Source organism: Dendrobates tinctorius, unplaced genomic scaffold, assembly GCF_039654945.1.
Source record: "Dendrobates tinctorius isolate UK_male_01 unplaced genomic scaffold, ASM3965494v1 ptg000011l, whole genome shotgun sequence".
NCBI classification, from domain to species: Eukaryota; Metazoa; Chordata; class Amphibia; order Anura; family Dendrobatidae; genus Dendrobates; species Dendrobates tinctorius.
In genome coordinates this window covers 105427895-105447702 of record NW_027361679.1, presented here as the reverse complement: position 1 = coordinate 105447702, position 19808 = coordinate 105427895, and the positions used below count along the sequence as shown (strand labels likewise).

At 42.8% G+C, this 19808-nt stretch overlaps 1 protein-coding gene across 1 annotated transcript; it reads left to right on the top strand.

The window, feature by feature from the left end:
* Window positions 1-6952: 6952 nt before the first annotated feature.
* On the top strand, window positions 6953-7873 carry LOC141100228 (olfactory receptor 11A1-like). The gene has a single exon (XM_073588559.1). It carries the CDS (start codon window positions 6953-6955, stop codon window positions 7871-7873), a length of 921 nt encoding a protein of 306 aa, XP_073444660.1.
* Window positions 7874-19808: the final 11935 nt, after the last annotated feature.

Genomic DNA, 19808 nt, shown 5'->3' with positions numbered 1-19808 from the left:
CTTAGCGCATGTCAAGGCCACCCGACGCGTTTCCCCGTTCACACGGTTCATCAGGAGGAATGGATGATACAGATGCCGGATGCCATGATGATGCTAGGCATAGCCGGCGGTCATATAAGGGGGATTTAAATAACGCTGAGTGGGGGCACCAAAATATCGTTTCTTAGGGTGCCAACCTCCACGGCAAGGAAGGAGTCAGTTGAGGCATATTGTAGGGTTTTGGCGGGCAGGTTTTCAATATATTATTTGCATTTTTTGGGGTTTTTTCATTACCCTCCACATTGGGTTAGGTGCTTTTTACAAAGAAAAATTAAAAAATTGTTTTTAAGGGAAATACATGTTTACAAATGTGTTTGCATATGTGACTCACCTGCAGTGAAGTGTGCAATCCTCCAATGTGCCTGAAATAGGCAGGGCAAGCACATGGGCAAGCACAAAGCAAATGCTTGGATTTGTTTGTGATGTCTGTAAGCAGCTTTGTGGTAGTGTGCTTTGTGGTAGTGTGCTGCCACCTGCAGGTCATTTGACCTTTCAAATGGTGTATCATTTGTTTGTGTGGGTGGAGTATGAGTGGAGCAAGTGTGCAATTCCATAGGCAGTGCATGTTTGTTTGTGATGTCTCTAAGCAGCTTTGTGGTAGTGTGCTTTGGGGTAGTGTGGTGCCACCTGCAGGTTATTTTTTATGAAAATTAATGTTTAAACTATCTTTTGATGTGTGGTTTGTTTGGCTATTTATCATTTGTGTGTGTGGGTAGCGTATGAACGGAGATACAAATTAATCAGCGAAAAACAGTGATTAGAAATAATAGAATAGATAACCCTGTGACTAACCCCTATTCCCCTAAAAAGCAATTAGAATAGAAAAACCCACCACAAAAACGCACTAAAGACAAAATGTTGGGGGCTATACCTGTAGATCCACTTACTCTCAAGTTTAGGTAAATTCCTAGCCAAATTACCTCCTCTTGACCCCATGTGTATCACATCAATGCCTTGAATTTTTAATAAACTTGAGTTAAAATTATGATGCTCAAAAAAAAATCGTTTGTCCTTTCAAATGCTGTATCATTTATTTGTGTGGGTGGAGTATGAACGGAACAAGTGTACAATTCAATAGGCAGTGCATGTTTACAAATGTGTTTGCATATGTGACTCACATGCAGTGATGTGTGCAATTCTCCAATTTGCCTGAGATAGGCTGGGCAAGCAGTTCGGTAAGCTGGAAAGCCCCCAAGGCAAATGTTTGGATTTGTTTATGATGTCTGTAAGCAGCTTTGTGGTAGTGTGCTTTGGGGTAGTGTGGTGCCACCTGCAGGTCATTTTTCCTTACTGCAGGTTTATGAAAATTAATGTTTAAACTGTATTTTTGATCAAATCGTGGATGTGTGGTTTGTTTGGCTATTTTCTTGCTAATGGGGGCATGTTTACCTTTCAAATGGTGTATCATTTGTGTGTGTGGGTGGAGTATGAACGGAGATACAAAGTAATCACCGAAAAACAGTGTTTAGAAATAACAGAATAGATTGTATATTTAATAAAATATTATACTTTTTATTGTTAATTGTTTGGATCTTGTGCTTTTTCTGGTCTCCTTTCTCTTGAAGTAGAGATAGAGGAGGCTATTAGGATTCCAATATTGTACTTCATAATAGTAGTAAATTTAGATCGATATGATTTCTGTTTATTTATGACAATATCAAAAATTTGACAAAGATTTTGAAAAATTTGTAATTTTTTGACTTTGAATTTTTGTGGCCTCAAAAAAAAATAGTCCAACTGCACAAAAAAATAATAAATAACATTTACTACATGTCAATTTATGTCATCATGATTTTTTAAGCTTTTTATTTTTTTATTTTTGTTAGGAGGTTAGAAGAGTTGAAAAATTAACAGTAATTCCTAATTTTTATTTTGATATTCACAAATCCTATATTTTTAGGGATCACTTCACTTTTAAAGCAATTTTCACAAGGGTAACAAAAAAAATGGACTACCCAATTTGTTGCACAATTTCTCCTTGGTATGCCAATGCCCCTTTTGTGAGGGAAGACTGTTGTATGAGCACAAAGGAGGACTCAGAAGGGAAGGAGCACTATTTGACTTTTTGGATGCAGATTTGACCAGAACAGACTGTGAATGCCGTGTCGCGTTTGAAGAGCCCTCAAGGTGCCAAAACAGCAGAAACCCCCACATGTGACCCCATTTTAGAAACTAGACCCCTCAAGCAATTTAGCTAGTAGTGTGTTGCACATATTGAACCCACAGGGACATCAAGGAACTTTGGACTGTGAAAATTAAAAATTTAATTTTTACCACCAAAATGTTGCTTTAGCCCCAAATGTTTCATTTTCACAGGGTAACAGAAGAAAATCAGAGTTTGCTTGTATGGTTTGTGGGCACCATGCCACATTTTTAGAGCCCTTGTACTGCCAGAAGAACAGTAACCACCCCCCCAAGTACACACAAATGGTGAATTCAAAAATAAAATACATTAAAAATAAAAATCATCCTTGAATCTAAATATCAAGTTCCATCATCATCCTTCAGGAGCGCATATTGCTGGGAAAAACATTCACCAAGTGTTATAACCTATGAAAGCACTGTCCAGTGCTCTCACTAGTTCCCAGATCTTTGCAGCAAACTGAATGGAAAGAGGAATGGAGTGATCAGGGACTGGATCTACATGCAGTATCTCAAGACACCAAATAGGTGAGTGTATTCACACTGAGTATATACCTTTGATAATTAACTACTACACTTAGAAGCTTGCGCTTCCCATTTTTCTCCCTATAATCCCCTCTTGTTTCAAGTACACACAAATGACATAATTTTGGAAGCCATACCCCTCACAGAATTCACCTAAGGGTGAGGTGAGCATATGGAACTCACAGGTGCTTCACAGAATTTTATAACACTGGGATGTGAAAAATGAAAAAATATGATTTTTTATGTTGTTTAAGCCCCAAATTTTTCATTTTTACACAAGCAATTGTAGTACGAAGTGGACCCAAACATTTATAAAGAAATTTCTTCCAAATGCAACAGTACCCAATATGTGGTCAGAAGCTAGTATTTGAGATCTCTGAAGTGCTCAGAAAGGAAATATGGCCTTTTGGAGCACAAACTTGCCAGCTCGCACATCGTATAACTAATACTGGCACTCAATCCATATGTGTGAGCACTGGCAGCAAATATGAAAAATGCTTTTTATACTCTCAATCATTATACTCTCAATCATTAGTCAGCGATCACACACATACAATGCTGGAATTTACATAAGGATCGGCATTTTTCCTGTTTTTTCCTATTGTCTCTTCTATACTCCTTGGGGGGTCATTACATATAGGTTTCTACATTGGACAGCGTGGTATATTTTTTTCAATTTTAATAACTTGTGTTGAATAATCCTGTGACAGAATTTGCACAGAATCTGTCTAGATACCAGCTGCTGTATTCAATAACAGGGAGCGCCTGTGTGTTGTATTACCATTCAGTTATATAGATTGGTTCGTTCCGGACGCGGCGATACCAAATATGTGTAAAATGTTTCCTTTACTTTTGTTTTTTACGGAAATCTTAGTTTTTATTTGCAAAATTATTTCCTTTACCAAACTTTGTTTGACTTTTTTTCACCTTTTTTTACTTATGGTAGTTCCAGTATGGGACATCAACTTTCCCTGGTCTGATCGCTGGTCTAATGCTCTACAATGATGTTGTGCTGATCGGAAGAAATAGGGAGCCCCCTCCTTCTACTAGGCAGATCGATGCTGCTGTTGATATTGACAGCGCCAATTCAACAATCGGCGCTAGCACCATTTGTGGGTGTTACTCTAGGGTGTCACCTATGATATACTGTATAGTTGACGATGACGCGCGCTGATGGTTTTGCTGGCTATGCTTGGGAGCTGGCACGATTAAAGTGTTGTGCCTGTACGGTGATTTGCAAGAACACACTTATCGCTGAACCGTACTTGTAAGGGGTTAATATAATAATAATAATTGTCAACCTCTCAACTTACTCTTAGGAGAGATCTTTCATATAAGATTGGTGAGGGTCAATACTGCTACCTCCACCAATAAACTCTGATAATCTCTGTTGGTTCATAATCAGTGTATACGGTGAAACACCACAGCTCTCTACACTGTTCAATGACTGCTGCTGGGTACTGCTGATCAGCTCCTAGTCACCTCAATAAAAAGTGTGACTGAGCTGCTGTGTTTTGCTATGTACACTGTTTACACGTGGGCATCAAAACAGTGATGACTAGAGATCTAATTTTTTGAAATTTGAATTTACCAACTTCACCAAGTTTTCTTAAAAAAATTTTTTTCCAGCTAATTTGCACCAATGTTAATACTGAAAAGCTTGTAATTGCTCACAGAATATACATGGGGAATAAGAAAGAGAGAGAGAACCATAAGATCTGACACTTGACAGGCAAGAAAGAGAGAGGGCTCTGCTGACCATAAGAGTTTACACTGGGCAGGAAAAAGCGGACTGCACGGATCACAAGAGCTTACACTCTACAGGAGAAAGAAAGAGAGAGAGGACCCTGCCGACCTTAGGCGCTTACACTTTGTAGGAGAGAGAGGACCCCGCTGATCATAAGAGCTAACACTCTACAGGAGAAAGAAAGAAAGAGCGGACCCTGCCGACCATAAGAGCTTACACTTTACAGTAAAGAGGGGACCCCGCTGATCGTAAGAGCTTACACTCTACAGGAGAAAGAAAGAGAGAGATGTCCCCACTGATCATAAGACCATACACTTTACAGGAGAGAGAGAGAGACGTCCCCGCTGACCATAAGAGTTTACACTGTACAGGAGAGAGAGGACTCAGCTGACCATAAGAGCTTACACTCTACAGGAGAAAGAAAGAGAGAGGACCCTGCCCACCATAAGATCTTACACTTTACAGGAGATAGAGGATCCCGCTGACCATAAGATGTTACAATTTATAGACAAAAGAGAGAGAAGACTCTGCTCACCATAAGAACTTACACTTTACTAGAGAGTGAGGACTCTGCTAACCATAAAAGCTTACACTGTACAGGAGAGAGAAAACCCCACTGGCCATAAGAGCTTACACTCTACAGGAGAAATAAAGAGAACGATAGGACTTTGCTGTCCATAAGAGCTTACACTTTATAGAAGAGAGAGGACGCCTGTGACCATAAGATCTTACACTCTACAGGCGAGAGAGGACCTTGCTGTCCATAAGAGCTTACATGTTACAGGCGAGAGAGAGAGAACTTCACGGGCCATTAGAGCTTACCTTCTACAGGAGAGAGAGGGCTCCATTGACCATAAGAGATTATACGCTACAGAAGAGAGACTTACCCAGTGACTCTGGAGATGGAGAACGACTTTGCCATACAAACTGTGCTCCACTGGAAACTGGTGATCTCTGGTAGGCCATGCACTGAATCCCACTGTGCAGATTATGATAATCTGTAAGGTGTCACAGCTGCAAGATATTAGGGGAAGCCCATACAGCAATGCAAAATGATTTTTGCTAGCCCTTGGATGCATCAGCTGGGTGAGGTATGGTGTCAAGCTCATTCTTACACTCTACCAAATTTAGTAGATAGTAAAAGGGATTCACACCCTTGATGGCACAGCCATGAGTCGTCAAGTGAAATATGGCATACTTAGTCATCTACCACAAAAATAATACAATGGAAATATTTTTAATAATACATTCCTAAATCAATACAATAAATGTATGTAATCATTATCCCAAAAATGCTAGTGTGTCTATCCAAACAATGAGTATATAAGTGGTGTTAAAACCATCAACCATACACAATGACATTTTGCACATGTATTATAACTAGTTGCATAAGGTATTTAACCACTGATATAAATCTACTAGATTATGGCCCAATGCTATCGCATCGGGAGGATGCGATAGCATCACACCTCTTGCCATGTTAACCCTCAACACACACACTCCTCTCACCTTTCACCATCTCCACTCACTCTTTCACTCCACATACGACCCCTTCTCTCACTCCGTCTCTCATACTCACGCCATCATCGCCGCTGCTCCGCGATCCCCGACATCTTCTTCCGCCGGCACCATCCTGGATCCAGATGTTGTCCACGCCGGCGACATGTTCTTGCGGCGACGCCATCTTGAGTATCGTGAAATCCCACGATACTCAAGATGGCGTTGCCGGAAGAATATGTCGCCGGCGTGGACGACGTCGGGATCAAAAATGGCGTCGGCGAAATCTCGCGAGTTTTCGCCGACGCCTTTTTGGATCCCAACATCGTCCTCGCCGGCGACATGTTCTTGCAGCGACGCCATCTTGAGTATCGCGGGATTTCGCCGATCCAAAATAGCGTCGCCGCAGGAACATGTCGCCGGCGTGGATGCCGTCGGGATCCAAAATGGCGTCGGCGTAATCTCGCGAGATTTCGCCGACGCCATTTTGTATCCTGACATCCTCCACACCAGCGACATGTTCTTGCGGCGACGCCATCTTGACTATCGCGGGATTTCGCCGATCCAAAATGGCGTCGCCGCAAGAACATGTCGCCGGCGTGGAGGACGTCTGGATCCAGGATGGCGCCGGCGGAAGATGTCTGGGATCGTGGATCAGCGGCGATGACGGCGTGAGTATGAGAGACGGAGTGAGAAAAAGGGTCGTATGTGGAGTGAAAGAGTGAGTGGACGTGAGTGGAGATGGTGAAAGGTGAGAGGAGTGTGTGTGTTGAGGAGGAGTGGTGTGTTGAGGGTTAACATGGAAAGAGGTGTGCGGTGACGTCACCGGTTACAACTGGATGGAAGTTGTTACAACCGGAAGCTGCTTAGGGCATTTATTATTATAGATACAGCACTGTATTAGGGGAAGAATTTCTGTTAATAATGTAACAATAATCACAGTGTTTAGTCACCTTTCATTGTTTGGTTATTATATTCTAGATTGTATCTGATATTGACAAAATGAATTATTTCAACGGAACACTAGTCAAACAATTTATAATCATCGGTTTTAACAATTTTCATGAAGTACGAATCATTATATTTATTTATCTTCTTTTAATATACGTATTAATGGTCATTGGGAATCTTTTTATTGTATGTTTAGTGCCAATTGCAAGGCACCTCCATACACCCATGTATTTCTTTCTGTGTAACCTTTCTTTATCTGATGTGTTAGTAACGTCTAATATTGTACCAAACATGCTAAAGATTTTATGGACAGGAAATGGAAATATCACAGTCCCCAGTTGTATTCTTCAGTTCTACGTATTTGGATCCCTAACAGCAACAGAATGCTTACTCCTCACTGTTATGTCTTATGATCGATATCTGGCAATTTGTGACCCCTTGCGATATTCTTCCGTTATGACCTTTAGACTCTGCCGAAATCTCATCATTTTCTCTTGGACAACTGGATTTACTCCTACATTTCCTGTTGCAACTTGTTTATCCAAACTCCACTTCTGTCACCTAAACACTATTGACCATTTTTTTTGTGATCTTGCACCCTTTTTAGAACTTGCCTGTTCAGATTTTTCTACAGTGAAAATGATGGCCTTTGCCTTCTCTTTCCTTGTTACATTCTTCCCATTTATAATCATCATTGTGTCCTATGCTTCTATTATTCACACAATCTTAAGGATTAAGTCAGAGAAAGGAAGATTTAAGGCATTCTCCACATGTAGCTCCCATCTTGCAGTAGTTTCTTTATACTATGGGACTCTTTTTATTCTCTATGGCGTGCCCTCTGGGAAACAATCATTAAACATTAACAAAATCCTCTCTCTCTTGTACACCATTGTTACACCTTTGCTGAATCCAATTATATATTCTATAAAAAATAAAGAGATAGGTAGGGCACTTGATAAAATTTTGAAATAGCAAATTATCTAAGTAAGGCTCATGTAATCTTAACATGCTTTGTTTTTTTAAACTCCTGGAGAGACATATGCTGTGTATATAAGATGTGCTCCTAAGGGGGTTTTGCAGTTCAAAGACATACAGAGCTGTGACGGTGAGGGCACAGGTTCTTAGACCACCAAGCCATTAGGTGGGAGTAGATGTTAAAATACAGCTGTTAGTTTGATTCAATGGCCAATATCAAAGACAGCTATAACGGTAAGACAAGAGACAGTAAGAGTGATAGTAGTGGTGACCTGGTATGGTTGTATATGGACACAACACCTACAAGAGCCTTAGAATCCATGGTGGTAGCCTCATGGCTGGAGGAAAAATTCTTCTAGATAGCAATTCACCTTAGTGGAGAGATCGTGGTACCTGGGCTGCGTTTGTAGAAATGAAGATCCCTCGATGGTATAAAATTAAGGTTTTTAATACACCCATGTGTTTCAACGTAAGACTGACTTTTTTTCTAACATAAAAAAACAATGTTACATTTAGTTTTATACCTTGAAAAAGGCACACGTTGATATACCATATATACTCGAGTATAAGCCGACCCCAGTATAAGCCGAGGCACCTACTTTTGCCGCGAAAAACTGGGTCAGCTTATTAACTCGAGTATAAGCCAGGTATGCATGTCCCCTCATCCCTATGTGGTATGCATGGCTCCCCTGTCCCCTGTCCCTGTCATTGTATGTATGAATGTATGTCTCCCCATTCCCTCTCCTGGTATGCATGGCTCTCCAGTCCCTATCCTGTATTCATGGCTCCTCCAGTCCCTATCCTGTATGCATGGCTCCGCCAGTCCCTACCCTGTATGCATGGCTCCCTCGGTCCCTATCCTGTATGCAGGGCTCTCCAGTCTCTATCATGTTTGCAAGGCTCCCCCTTTCCCTATCCTGTACGCATGGTTCCCCCAGTCCCTATCCTGTATGCATGGCTCTCCAGTCCCTATCCTGTATGCATTGCTCTCCAGTCCCTATCCTGTATGCATGGCTCTCCAGTCCCTATCCTGTATGCATAGCTCCCCCAGTCCCTATCTTGTATGCATGGCTCCTCCGGTCCCTATCCTATATGCATGGCTCTCCAGTCCCTATCCTGTATGCATGGCTGGCCCGGTCCCTATCCTGTATGCATGGCTCCCCCTGGTCCCTATCCTACATGCATGGCTCTCCAGTGCCTATCTTGTATGCATGGCTCTCCAGTCCCTATCTTGTATGCATGGCTCTCCAGTCCCTATCCTGTATGCATGACTCCCCCGGTCCCTATCCTGTATGCATGGCTCTCCAGTCCCTATCCTGTATGCATGGCTCTCCAGTCCCTATCCTGTATGCATGGCTCTCCAGTCCCTATCCTGTATGTATGGCTCCCCAGTCCCTCTCCTGGTATGCATGGCTCCTTATCCCCTTATCCCTATGTATGATTCCTGTTAAAAAAAAAAACTTCCTATTTACCTGCCTGCACTCCCTGTTAGGGTCGGCGGAACGCACCAGATATAAATAATAGGAGGTGCGTTCGCCGCCCGGGGTCCACCGTGCGGTAGGTGACAAGACCGCTGCTGAGTAATGGCGGATGCACCGAAAGGTGAGGTACTGCGCTCGGGTTAACGTCACCTGAACGCTAAGTACGGCTCTGTTCACACACAGAGACGCTAAGACAACAGAGTTGTATGAGGACGCTGGCCCTGTTTACTTCACAGGATACCCAGCGAATGACGCTGCAACCGCAGACGCCAAGAACGCTGCAACCGCAGCGCGGCAATAACTACCGCTGCTGAGCGACGGCGCCGGAACGACCGAGCACCGTCGGACGCTAGTGTGTCGTGCAGGAGGCACAGTGGCGTGTAGCTGGCCACAACCTGGAGCTGACTACCCAACAATCTGTCACCATTCGTAATAACCGAGGGAAGGGGTTTCAAATGAGTCAGTCACCAGTCCATGCATCCATCACCATACACACACAGCATAATATGCTACACTAGCGCATGGCCGAGCCGCCATGCGGGCTTTTTATAGCCATGCGCTTCCGGGACCTTCCAGTACTATAGGAAGGACCAATCAGATCCGACATAGGACCTGCACATGTGACCCCTGCTCTCCACTGAGAGGACAAGTTGTGGGCATGCCTAGTAGCATGGCATGAGGACTTAGCCTCGGGAGCAGTTCCCTGCAAAGCAGGTTGCGTCACCATTGCTGCACCAGAGGTGGCAGCAACATCCAGCCTCACAGAACGAGTCAGAGGGAGATGCCTGGCCAGCCGAGATTGCTGAGCAGGAGTCCGAGCGGTCGGAGAGGAATGGGAGACCGCAGGATGTCTGGCTCTGGATTCCCGCTGTGCAGTGCCAGGAATCCGACGCCTAACACTCCCTTGGTGGCACTACATCTTGTTGCGGCTTCCAGAAGCTCTCTTCCAGCCAAGCGGGCATGTTGTACCACTCATTTAGGTTATGAATATGTTCTCCACCCCTATGGGAGTGGAGATGCGTGCATAACCTTAATGAGTGGTACCATGTGACCGCTATGCTGGATGAGAGCTGCTGACGCCAGTGCCTAGAATGAGATGCAGTGCCACCAACTCACCGAGGGAGCGCAGGCAGGTGAGTATGTGTGCGGGAAGCCGACGGCTGAGGCTGGCACATTGTGCTATTTCCGCAGTGGCACAGGCTATAGCAATCGCTCTGTGACCCGCAGCTATCCCTCCTACACTGGCTCCTGTTTCTTACCCACTAATTTACCACTCCCCATTCCTCGTTGGCTCCTGTCTCTTACCCGCTGCTCCCCCTCCCCCACCGGCTTTCTGGGACTTATTTGACCATGACTCATGTATAAGCCGAGGGGGGCATTTTCATCACAAAAAAATGTTCTGAAAAACTCAGCGTATATACGGTAATTAAAATCTTAATTTTATACCATTGAGGATTTTGCTTTTCTGCAGGTACAGTGACCTATCCACTAAAGTAAATTATAGCTATAGCGGTATCCCATTTATTCATATATGCCGCTATCACTGGATAACATGTAACAATGAAATTCAGAATTTTTATTTTCGTGCACCTATTAATTCCTACCTATAGACGTAATCAGCCTATGCGATATCTTGGCAGACATATTACACTGCAATACAGAAGTATTACTGAGTATTATAAACGTGATCAACCAATAGCATAATTAGGGCCCCTATGTTTTCAAATAAACTTTAAAAAATATTTAGACTTTTTTCTCATTAATAATGCTTTCATATGTAAATAATTAAGAGTATACATAATTAAAATTCATTTGTCCTTATTAGAAGTAAAAAAAACAATCATAGTAATAAGCCCACACAGTGAATGCTGTATAAAAAAAACCCCATAAAAGTCAGAATTGCTGTTTTAGTCTATTCGATTCCCCACTCCAACCCCCCTAAAAACAAAATAGAAAGCAAACAAAAAATCTTATATACCGCAATGTCCTACAAAATGACTACAAAATACAAAATACCATCAAGTCATCCTAAAAAATACAAGCCCTAAAAAGGCTATGTTTACAGAAAAATAAAAAAGTTAAGGTTCTCAAGAGATGGGCAACATAAATATGGTGTGTTTTTTAAGTATTTTTATTGAGTAAAAATAGTCAAATATTCTTATTGATCAACAGAGTAATGATAACTTTATGTCATTTATCTAACACTACAACCAAAAATTTGTTTCAATTTCCAACTTTTTTCCTTTCCACTCCTGGAAAGTTTACTATGAGGAGCTGGCCAAGGACTAAAGATGATTGGACCAATGGACGTAGAGCAGAGTCCACAACTCTAAGGGATGCAGACTGTTTTCAGCACAGAGCACAGTTATGTTGATCTTATTGTTGTGTTTTATTAGAGACTAGCTGAAGAGCCCGGCGCTTCCCGGGCATAGTAACTAACTATGGTTAGTTATAACAAATTATAATGATTATATCTATATAAAGCTGAGTGTATAGCCCCGCCCGCTCCGCATAGCCACATTCACTATAATATCCCACATCATCCCGTCAGCCAGAGCCACCGGACTACTACCCCTAATATCCAACATCATCCCATCACAGCCGCCAGACTACTACCCCTAATATCCCACGACATTCCGTCAGAGCCACTGGACAACTACCCCTAATATCCCACAACATCCCATAAAAGCCACTGGACTACTACCCCTAATACCCCACATCATCCCGTCAGCCATAGCCACCAGACAACTACCCCTAATAGCCCACATCATCCCGTCACAGCCGCCGGACTACTACCCCTAATATCCCACATCATCCCATCAGCCAGAGCCACTGGACTACTCCCCCTAATATCCCACATCATCCCGTCAGCCTATAGTCAGAACCAGAGCGCTGATCCATTTAAAAGAGACTGGGGTCAGAACCAGAGCACTGAGTGGATTTGCCCTGACTTGCACACTTAAGATCCTTTTAATAGAATCCTTGTGTCAGATTCAGAGCGCTGAGGGATTTTCCCTAACTTCCATACAGGAAATCCCTTTAAGAGAGGCCTGGGGTCAGTACCAGAACGCTGAGTAGATTTGTGCTCACTCCCATACCGGGGATCCCTTTAAGAGAGGCCTGGGGTCAGAACCAAAAGCGCTGGATGGATTTGCCCTGACTTCCATACCAATGATCCCTTTAATAGAAGCCTGGGGTCAGAATCAGAGCGCTGAGGGATTTTCCCTAACTTCCATACCGGATATCCCTTTAAGAGAGGCCTGGGGTCAGAACCACAGAGTGCTTAGTGGAATTGACCTAACTTCCATACTAATGATCCCTTCAAGAGACCCTGTGGTCAGAACTGCAGAGCTGAGTGGAACGGTCCTAACTTCCATACCAGGTATACCTTTAAGAGAGGCCTGGGGTCAGAACCAGAGCACTTAGTGGAATTGCCCTAACTTCCATACCATTGATCCCTTTAAGAGACCCTGGGGTCAAAACCAAAGCGCTGGATGGATTTGCTCTGACTTCCATACCTATAATCCCTTTAAGAGGGAAGATGTGCCTACGGGATGAAGGATGTGTGATGGGTATATGGGCACAGGAGGGGGGATTCATTTCTGTCATGTGCTCTCTGCTCCTTTCTGGGGGGCAGGCAATGGCTGGGAGCTTATGTTTCCAGGGATGCTAGATTTCTCCCACCATGTCAGTGTCTGCTAAGGTGTTGTCGAGTGGGAAAACTGTAGCTCATAGCAACCAATCACAGCTCAGCTTCTTTTAAACAGCTCTGGTGAAATGAAAGATGCTTAGTGATTGGTTGCAAGGAAAACTGATGCTCATAGCAACCAATCACAGCTCAGCTTCTTTAAAACAGCTCTGGTGAAATGAAAGATGCTTCGTGATTGGTTGGTGATGCACACACACGCACACACATACATACATTCACTTTTATATATAGAGGTCTCCTTGCTTGTCAGTTTAAGGTGCACAATAAAATGTTAATGGATCCGGAGAGGCGCCATAGGAGACACAGTTCACGCATGCACCTACCAAGCTCATGTATACCCTGGAGCCATGGAGTAAAGATAGACATATGGGATGAATCTTATGTATACATAAGACCAGACAGGAGATTGATAATTAGGTAAAGCATCATTCTATTAATCTTGTTAGTGTCCCAGGGGCCTACCAAAAGTTGGGAGACAGTGGGCTTCGCATGGTACAGGGGCAATGGAACTACCGGTCCTTGGTTGGGATCTTGTGGACTGGAGGCATCTCATTGTGGCTCTCTACCCAGAGTTGCTGTAAGATTGTGGACAGAAGAAATAAAACTAATGGTATCGTTAATCTGCCTAGGTACAACCCACAACCTGAGATCTTCATGTTTACCAATACATTATACAAGTGATTCTCACAAAATTAGAATATCATCAAAAAGTTAAATAATTTCAGTTCTTCAATACAAAAAGTGAAACTTCTCCTATCCATTGCAATGTAAACAAAAACAGAACACAATCTGCATATTATGCCTACCATATTGTGTCTATGTTTCCCATAGACCAATAGGGATCCATAGACTTGTAGATTTGCACATCATTTAGTGCAGATCTTCACAATGAATGTCACCATTTGAAATATTTAGGGTAAAATCAAAAGAAAATTTACAGTAAGATCCACTACAAATCCACATGCATTCAGTTTTTCTTGTTGACTTGCAAAATATTTTTGCTGTTCAAAATATGGCTGTTTTTGCATAAGGAAGAGTAAATGTCTTCAGGTCTGTCCAAATCTCATAGGGTGTGGTAATATTCAAGAGAACTCACTGAAATAAAGATCTGCTGAGGTGGTGTAGCTAAGCTGAGTGGATACAGGTAGTGTCTTTACTTTGTATTTTGCTACTTGCTACCATGTAAGAAACACTTGCAGTATATTTGAGCATGGTACGCCCATATTCATGAACACTATTCACTAACACGTTTGGTTTTCCGCTTAGATTTATCCCCATTCTTGTGTTTTCATGCTGTCCCAATGTCCTACAATATGTATCTGTCCTTCCTTAGATTGGATTGGGGATGCCACTTCTGATTATCCCCTGTTGCAGTATATAACAGATCATTATCATTAGTTTGGACTTCCTACTACATCAGATTATCCCTTTTTGAGGTACATAGCAGATCATCATTGCTTTTCTGGTTCGTTAGGAAGCCTTATACATTTATCTATTGTATACTGGACCTATTTTTGTTATTCATGTTGCTTTTCTTTTGTTAGATTTTTCTTTCTTCACTAATTTTATTCACCGTACTTTGTTCATTAACCCATTCACACTCATGCCCTTTATTTGATGCATCTTTTGTGCATATCTATATCAATTGCGAGATATTTATTTCCACAAATATTTAGGAAATTCTGTTTTCTGTTTATGTGTATGTAAATATATAACTTATATATGTATGCTTATGTGGCGCCCCTGAGGCTCAGTCGCCACAGAGGTACTGCACCTTCTCCTAAGGTGTAGTGCCCCACCAACTAGGTAAGTTGGGAACTCCTTTCCACACTCCAACACCTGCACCCCACAAACAGGATAGTTCAGCAGGACCACATTGTGGCTCCATGCTTAGAGGGTAGCAGAGCACCTTTCATGGGTCCTTGCTTCATAACACGAGATGTGCTGGGAGGTGGGTGGAGTTGAGATATATAAAAGGTTGGGAAGGTTTAGCATTACGGCTTCAGCCTGGAGGTTCAGTCTGACAGAGGGTCAGCAAGGAAGGAAGCCACTCTGGAGGAGTGGTGATCCCTGGAAGAAGGGATGGAGGAAGGAGTGCTGCAGCTGCCTCAGTGACCTGAGCCAGCTGGCACGGGAAAGGAACAGAAGGAGAAAGACGTAGAACTGCAACCTAAGCTTCCATAAGAGAGAGAAGGAACAGTGCGGAACGAAGGAGTAGGAGAACAGAGAGGAGTTGTGGGTTGGAAGAGGAACCATGCCTATAGGTTCTCAGCGCAAGGCCGGGGCCCGATCCCCGAGGTTGTATGGACACTTATGGTTCTGCAGCAGACACCGGTGGAGTAGTTGGCTGTAAATGCATTACTCCCATCCAAGACTCGGGGCACAACAGCAACTGAATAGAGAGCCAGGACTCCGGAGAAGGGAGTCCCCGAGAGAGGCTACAGCTGTCTGCCATATGCGTAGAGTTGTTAGGAACATCTGACAGGAGGAACTTCAGAGTACCACGGTACTGGAGCTCTTCACACTAAAAGGCGCAATAGAGGAGTCGTTCAGGAAAGGTACATGTTGGCGGAGTATTGGAGAGGAGAATCCTGACTTGCCCGGGAGGTTGATCGAGTCTCTGCCCCGGAGGATACGGCACGGAGGCAGGCACCAGTGTGTACCACGGACTGTGAGTAAAGCTTTGGAATTACAAACCCTGGTGTCTTCCATTCATTTGTGCGCCAACACCGTCAGCACCGCTACATCTGGGTACCAACATTCCTCACACCGCCTGTGCCTATACACTGCCCTGGGGTTACAGCTTCACCTGTGGGGAGCTATACCATCTATGCTGCAACACACCATCAGCCCCAGAGGATCTGCACGCAGCATTGGCATAACATCTTGCTTGCCAAACACCATAGGTGGCGTCACAAACTATTCCGTCACATAAACTATATCACAAACCACCATTGATTTGGGCGCCCAGGGCCACGGACCGGGTCACCGCCGCTGTGGCACCTTTCCCCCTGACACCGGCCCGGTACCGAGTACCCCACAGCCCTGGAAGGGCGACCCACTTATATCCATATAAAATCATTTTTTGTTTACACAGTTCATCTTTGTAATAGTATATAATATTGTTTTTGTGTATGGGTTTACTATGACTTATTTCCTATTTTCGGGTTATACTTCACAAGTATTATTTCATCTTATGCCTTGTCACTAAGTGCCATAACTGTGATATTTGATATTTTCTGTATTCTCAATGATAATGTGCACCGATACTACAACGCTTTAAATATTTCTTATGGTAGAACGCACAGAGACTGCAACATGACGCATATCTCATGACAATATGAGCCAAATTTACTACTTGATATTATTATGACGTTACGCCATATGATTTCAGCATTTTATGTCCACCTTGACAAAACGTATCGAAACTCCTTTTTTATTTGAATTTAGGTATGTGGATTTTCTGATATGCATTTGGGTCATCAGTTGCCGAAGTTATAATGTTTGACATCTTTTTGTATTATGATTATATTAAGCTTCCTGTGCAGCAACTTTACAGTATACTCCTTTTTGATTCCTTTGGGCACAATGTGCCATCCCCTCTTTTTTAGAATTGATGATATTTCTCTGATTCACTGATATAATATCATATTTTCAGTACGGTGGGGTCTTCAATCCATACTTTTAATGCTGCTTATCTTTCTTTGCAATTCCTTTTCTGGCTTATACAGTATATTAACCTTTGTTGCACAATCCTATTAGATACTTTTTCGGATTGAGTTGGGCGTTATCTCAATAACCTGGCTGATGTTCCTTTTGGAGGTGGCACTATATGTTCCTCATTCTGCTGGCGTCCAGATTTTTTTATATTCATATTTATTCTCACTTCAATCTACATTTATTTGACATGTCCTTTATGTATACAAAACCTACAAAAGACAAAATGAGGAAAACCCTCCTGTAATTAAATAAATAAAAAGCAAAAGTGCATTTAAATAATTCAGAGTTCTTAGAAATAATGTATTTGAGACACACTGGGGCAGAGACACACTGCCGTATTTGTCGTGAGAGAATCGCATCGTAAAACTCGCACTGGCTGCCTGCTCTCCTGACCTGAGCTTGACAGCTGCACAGTAATCCATCATGCTGTCTTGCTCAGGTCAGGAGAGGTGCCGGCCAGTCCTTGCAGTGCGATGCGATTATCGCACGAGAAATACGGCAGTGTGACTCCAGCCTCGCTGGCGTCCACTGGATGGGACTCGGTCCTTTCGTCTGCCCTTATTCACACACTAATGTCAACTTTGACACATGATAAGGTTTTTAATATTAGACAGTGTAGGACCGCCCCGATCAGAGTCACCTTGTCGACGGTGGGACGGCTTTTATGCTATATTTGATCAAATACAGTATTACTAAGAACTCTGAATTATATAAATGCACTTTTGCTTTTTATTTATTTAATTACAGTAGGGTTTTTCTCATTTTGTCTTTTGTAGGTTTTGTATGCTTTATGGCCTATGTGAACATGTGTTTATGTGCTGCATGTATACCAACTCAAACTAAGCTCAATTTTAGTGTTTTTTTTCTTTGCATTTTTGCATTTTGTGCAAACCGGCATGTGGTCTCCCCCTCCTGAGCTGGAAATTGTATTTAAAGGCTTCCCCTGACTGGTGTCCACTGGCTGGGACCTGGTCCTTTTGTCTGCCCTTATTCACACACTGACGTCAACTTTGACACATGATAAGGTTTTTAATATTAGACAGTGTCTCTGCCCTGATCAGAGTCACCTTGTCGACAGTGGGACGGCTTTTATGCTATATTTGATCAAATACAGTATTATTAAGAACTCTGAATTATTTAAATGCACTTTGGCTTTTTATTTATTTAACTAAAGCAGGGTTTTTCTCATTTTTTCTCATTATGGCCAATGTGAACAAGTGTTTATGTGCTGCGTGTATACCAACTCAAACCAAGCTCAATTTTCATGTTTTTTTATGTCCTTAATGTAGTAACACCTTTTTCTAGCATCATACTATTCAACAAAAATTAATTTGGTACATATGAATCAATTGATGCCATGGATTTTTGTACGTGTACATTTGTTTAAGTACTCATACCCATCTGTGAGAAAAAAAAATGGTCCATTTTCTGGACCGAAAAAACGGACGAGTGCCATCTAAGTGTCATGCGCGTGCAATGTGATTTCTGTGCAATATTTAAATGCAACATCCATATGACATCCATATGACATGCCTATGCAATCCGTATGCAATGCGATTTTAGCATGAGCTTTTACATACAGCAGTTCCTTGTCCTTTACACATCGTTTAAAAACAAAATATTCTTCAAAACACACACACATGTACTGTGTATATACACTCACTGGCCACTTTATTAGGTACACCATGCTAGTAACGGGTTGGACCCCCTTTTGCCTTCAGAACTGCCTCAATTCTTCGAGGCAGAGATTCAACAAGGTGCTGGAAGCATTCCTCAGAGATTTTGGACCATATTGACATGATGGCATCACACAGTTGGCGCAGATTTGTCGGCTGCACATCCCTGATGCGAATCTCCCGTTCCACCACATCCCAAAGATGCTCTATTGGATTGAGATCTGGTGACTGAGGAGGCCATTTGAGTACAGTGAACTCATTGTCATGTTCAAGAAACCAATCTGAGATGATTCGAGCTTTATGACATGGCGCATTATCCTGCTGAAAGTAGCCATCAGATGTTGGGTACATTGTGGTCATAAAGGGATGGACATGGTCAGCAACAATACTCAGGTAGGCTGTGGCGTTGCAACGATGCTCAATTGGTACCAAGGGGCCCAAAGAGTGCCAAGAAAAAATTCCCCACACCATGACACCACCACCACCAGCCTGAACCGTTGATACAAGGCAGGATGGATCCATGCTTTCATGTTGTTTACGCCAAATTCTGACCCTACCATCCGAATGTCGCAGCAGAAATCGAGACTCATCAGACCAGGCAACGTTTTTCCAATCTTCTACTGTCCAATTTCGATGAGCTTGTGCAAATTGTAGCCTCAGTTTCCTGTTCTTAGCTGAGAGGAGTGGTACCCGGTGTGGTCTTCTGCTGCTGTAGCCCATCTGCCTCAAAGTTCGACGCACTGTGCGTTCAGAGATGCTCTTCTGCCTACCTTGGTTGTAACGGGTGGCAATTTGAGTCACTGTTGCCTTTCTATCAGCTCGAACCAGTCTGCCCATTCTCCTCTGACCTCTGGCATCAACAAGGCATTTCCGGCCACAGAACTGCCGCTCACTGGATTTTTTTTCTTTTTCTGACCATTCTCTGTAAACCCTAGAGATGTTGTGCGTGAAAATCCCAGTAGATCAGCAGTTTCTGAAATACTCAGACCAGCCCTTCTGGCACCAACAATCATGCCACGTTCAAAGGCACTCAAATCACCTTTCTTCCCCATACTGATGCTCGGTTTGAACTGCAGGAGATTGTCTTGACCATGTCTACATGCCTAAATGCACTGAGTTGCCGCCATGTGATTGGCTGATTAGAAATTAAGTCTTAACACACAGTTGGACAGGTGTACCTAATAAAGTGGCCAGTGAGTGTATATATATATATATATATATATATACAGCTATGGAAAAAATTAAGCCATTACTTTCAAATGTCCAATTTGTCTGATTTTTCTCTTTATAGATACTGTATATTTTCAAGTAAAATGTAAATTGTTCTTTTAGTCCGTAAACTTCGG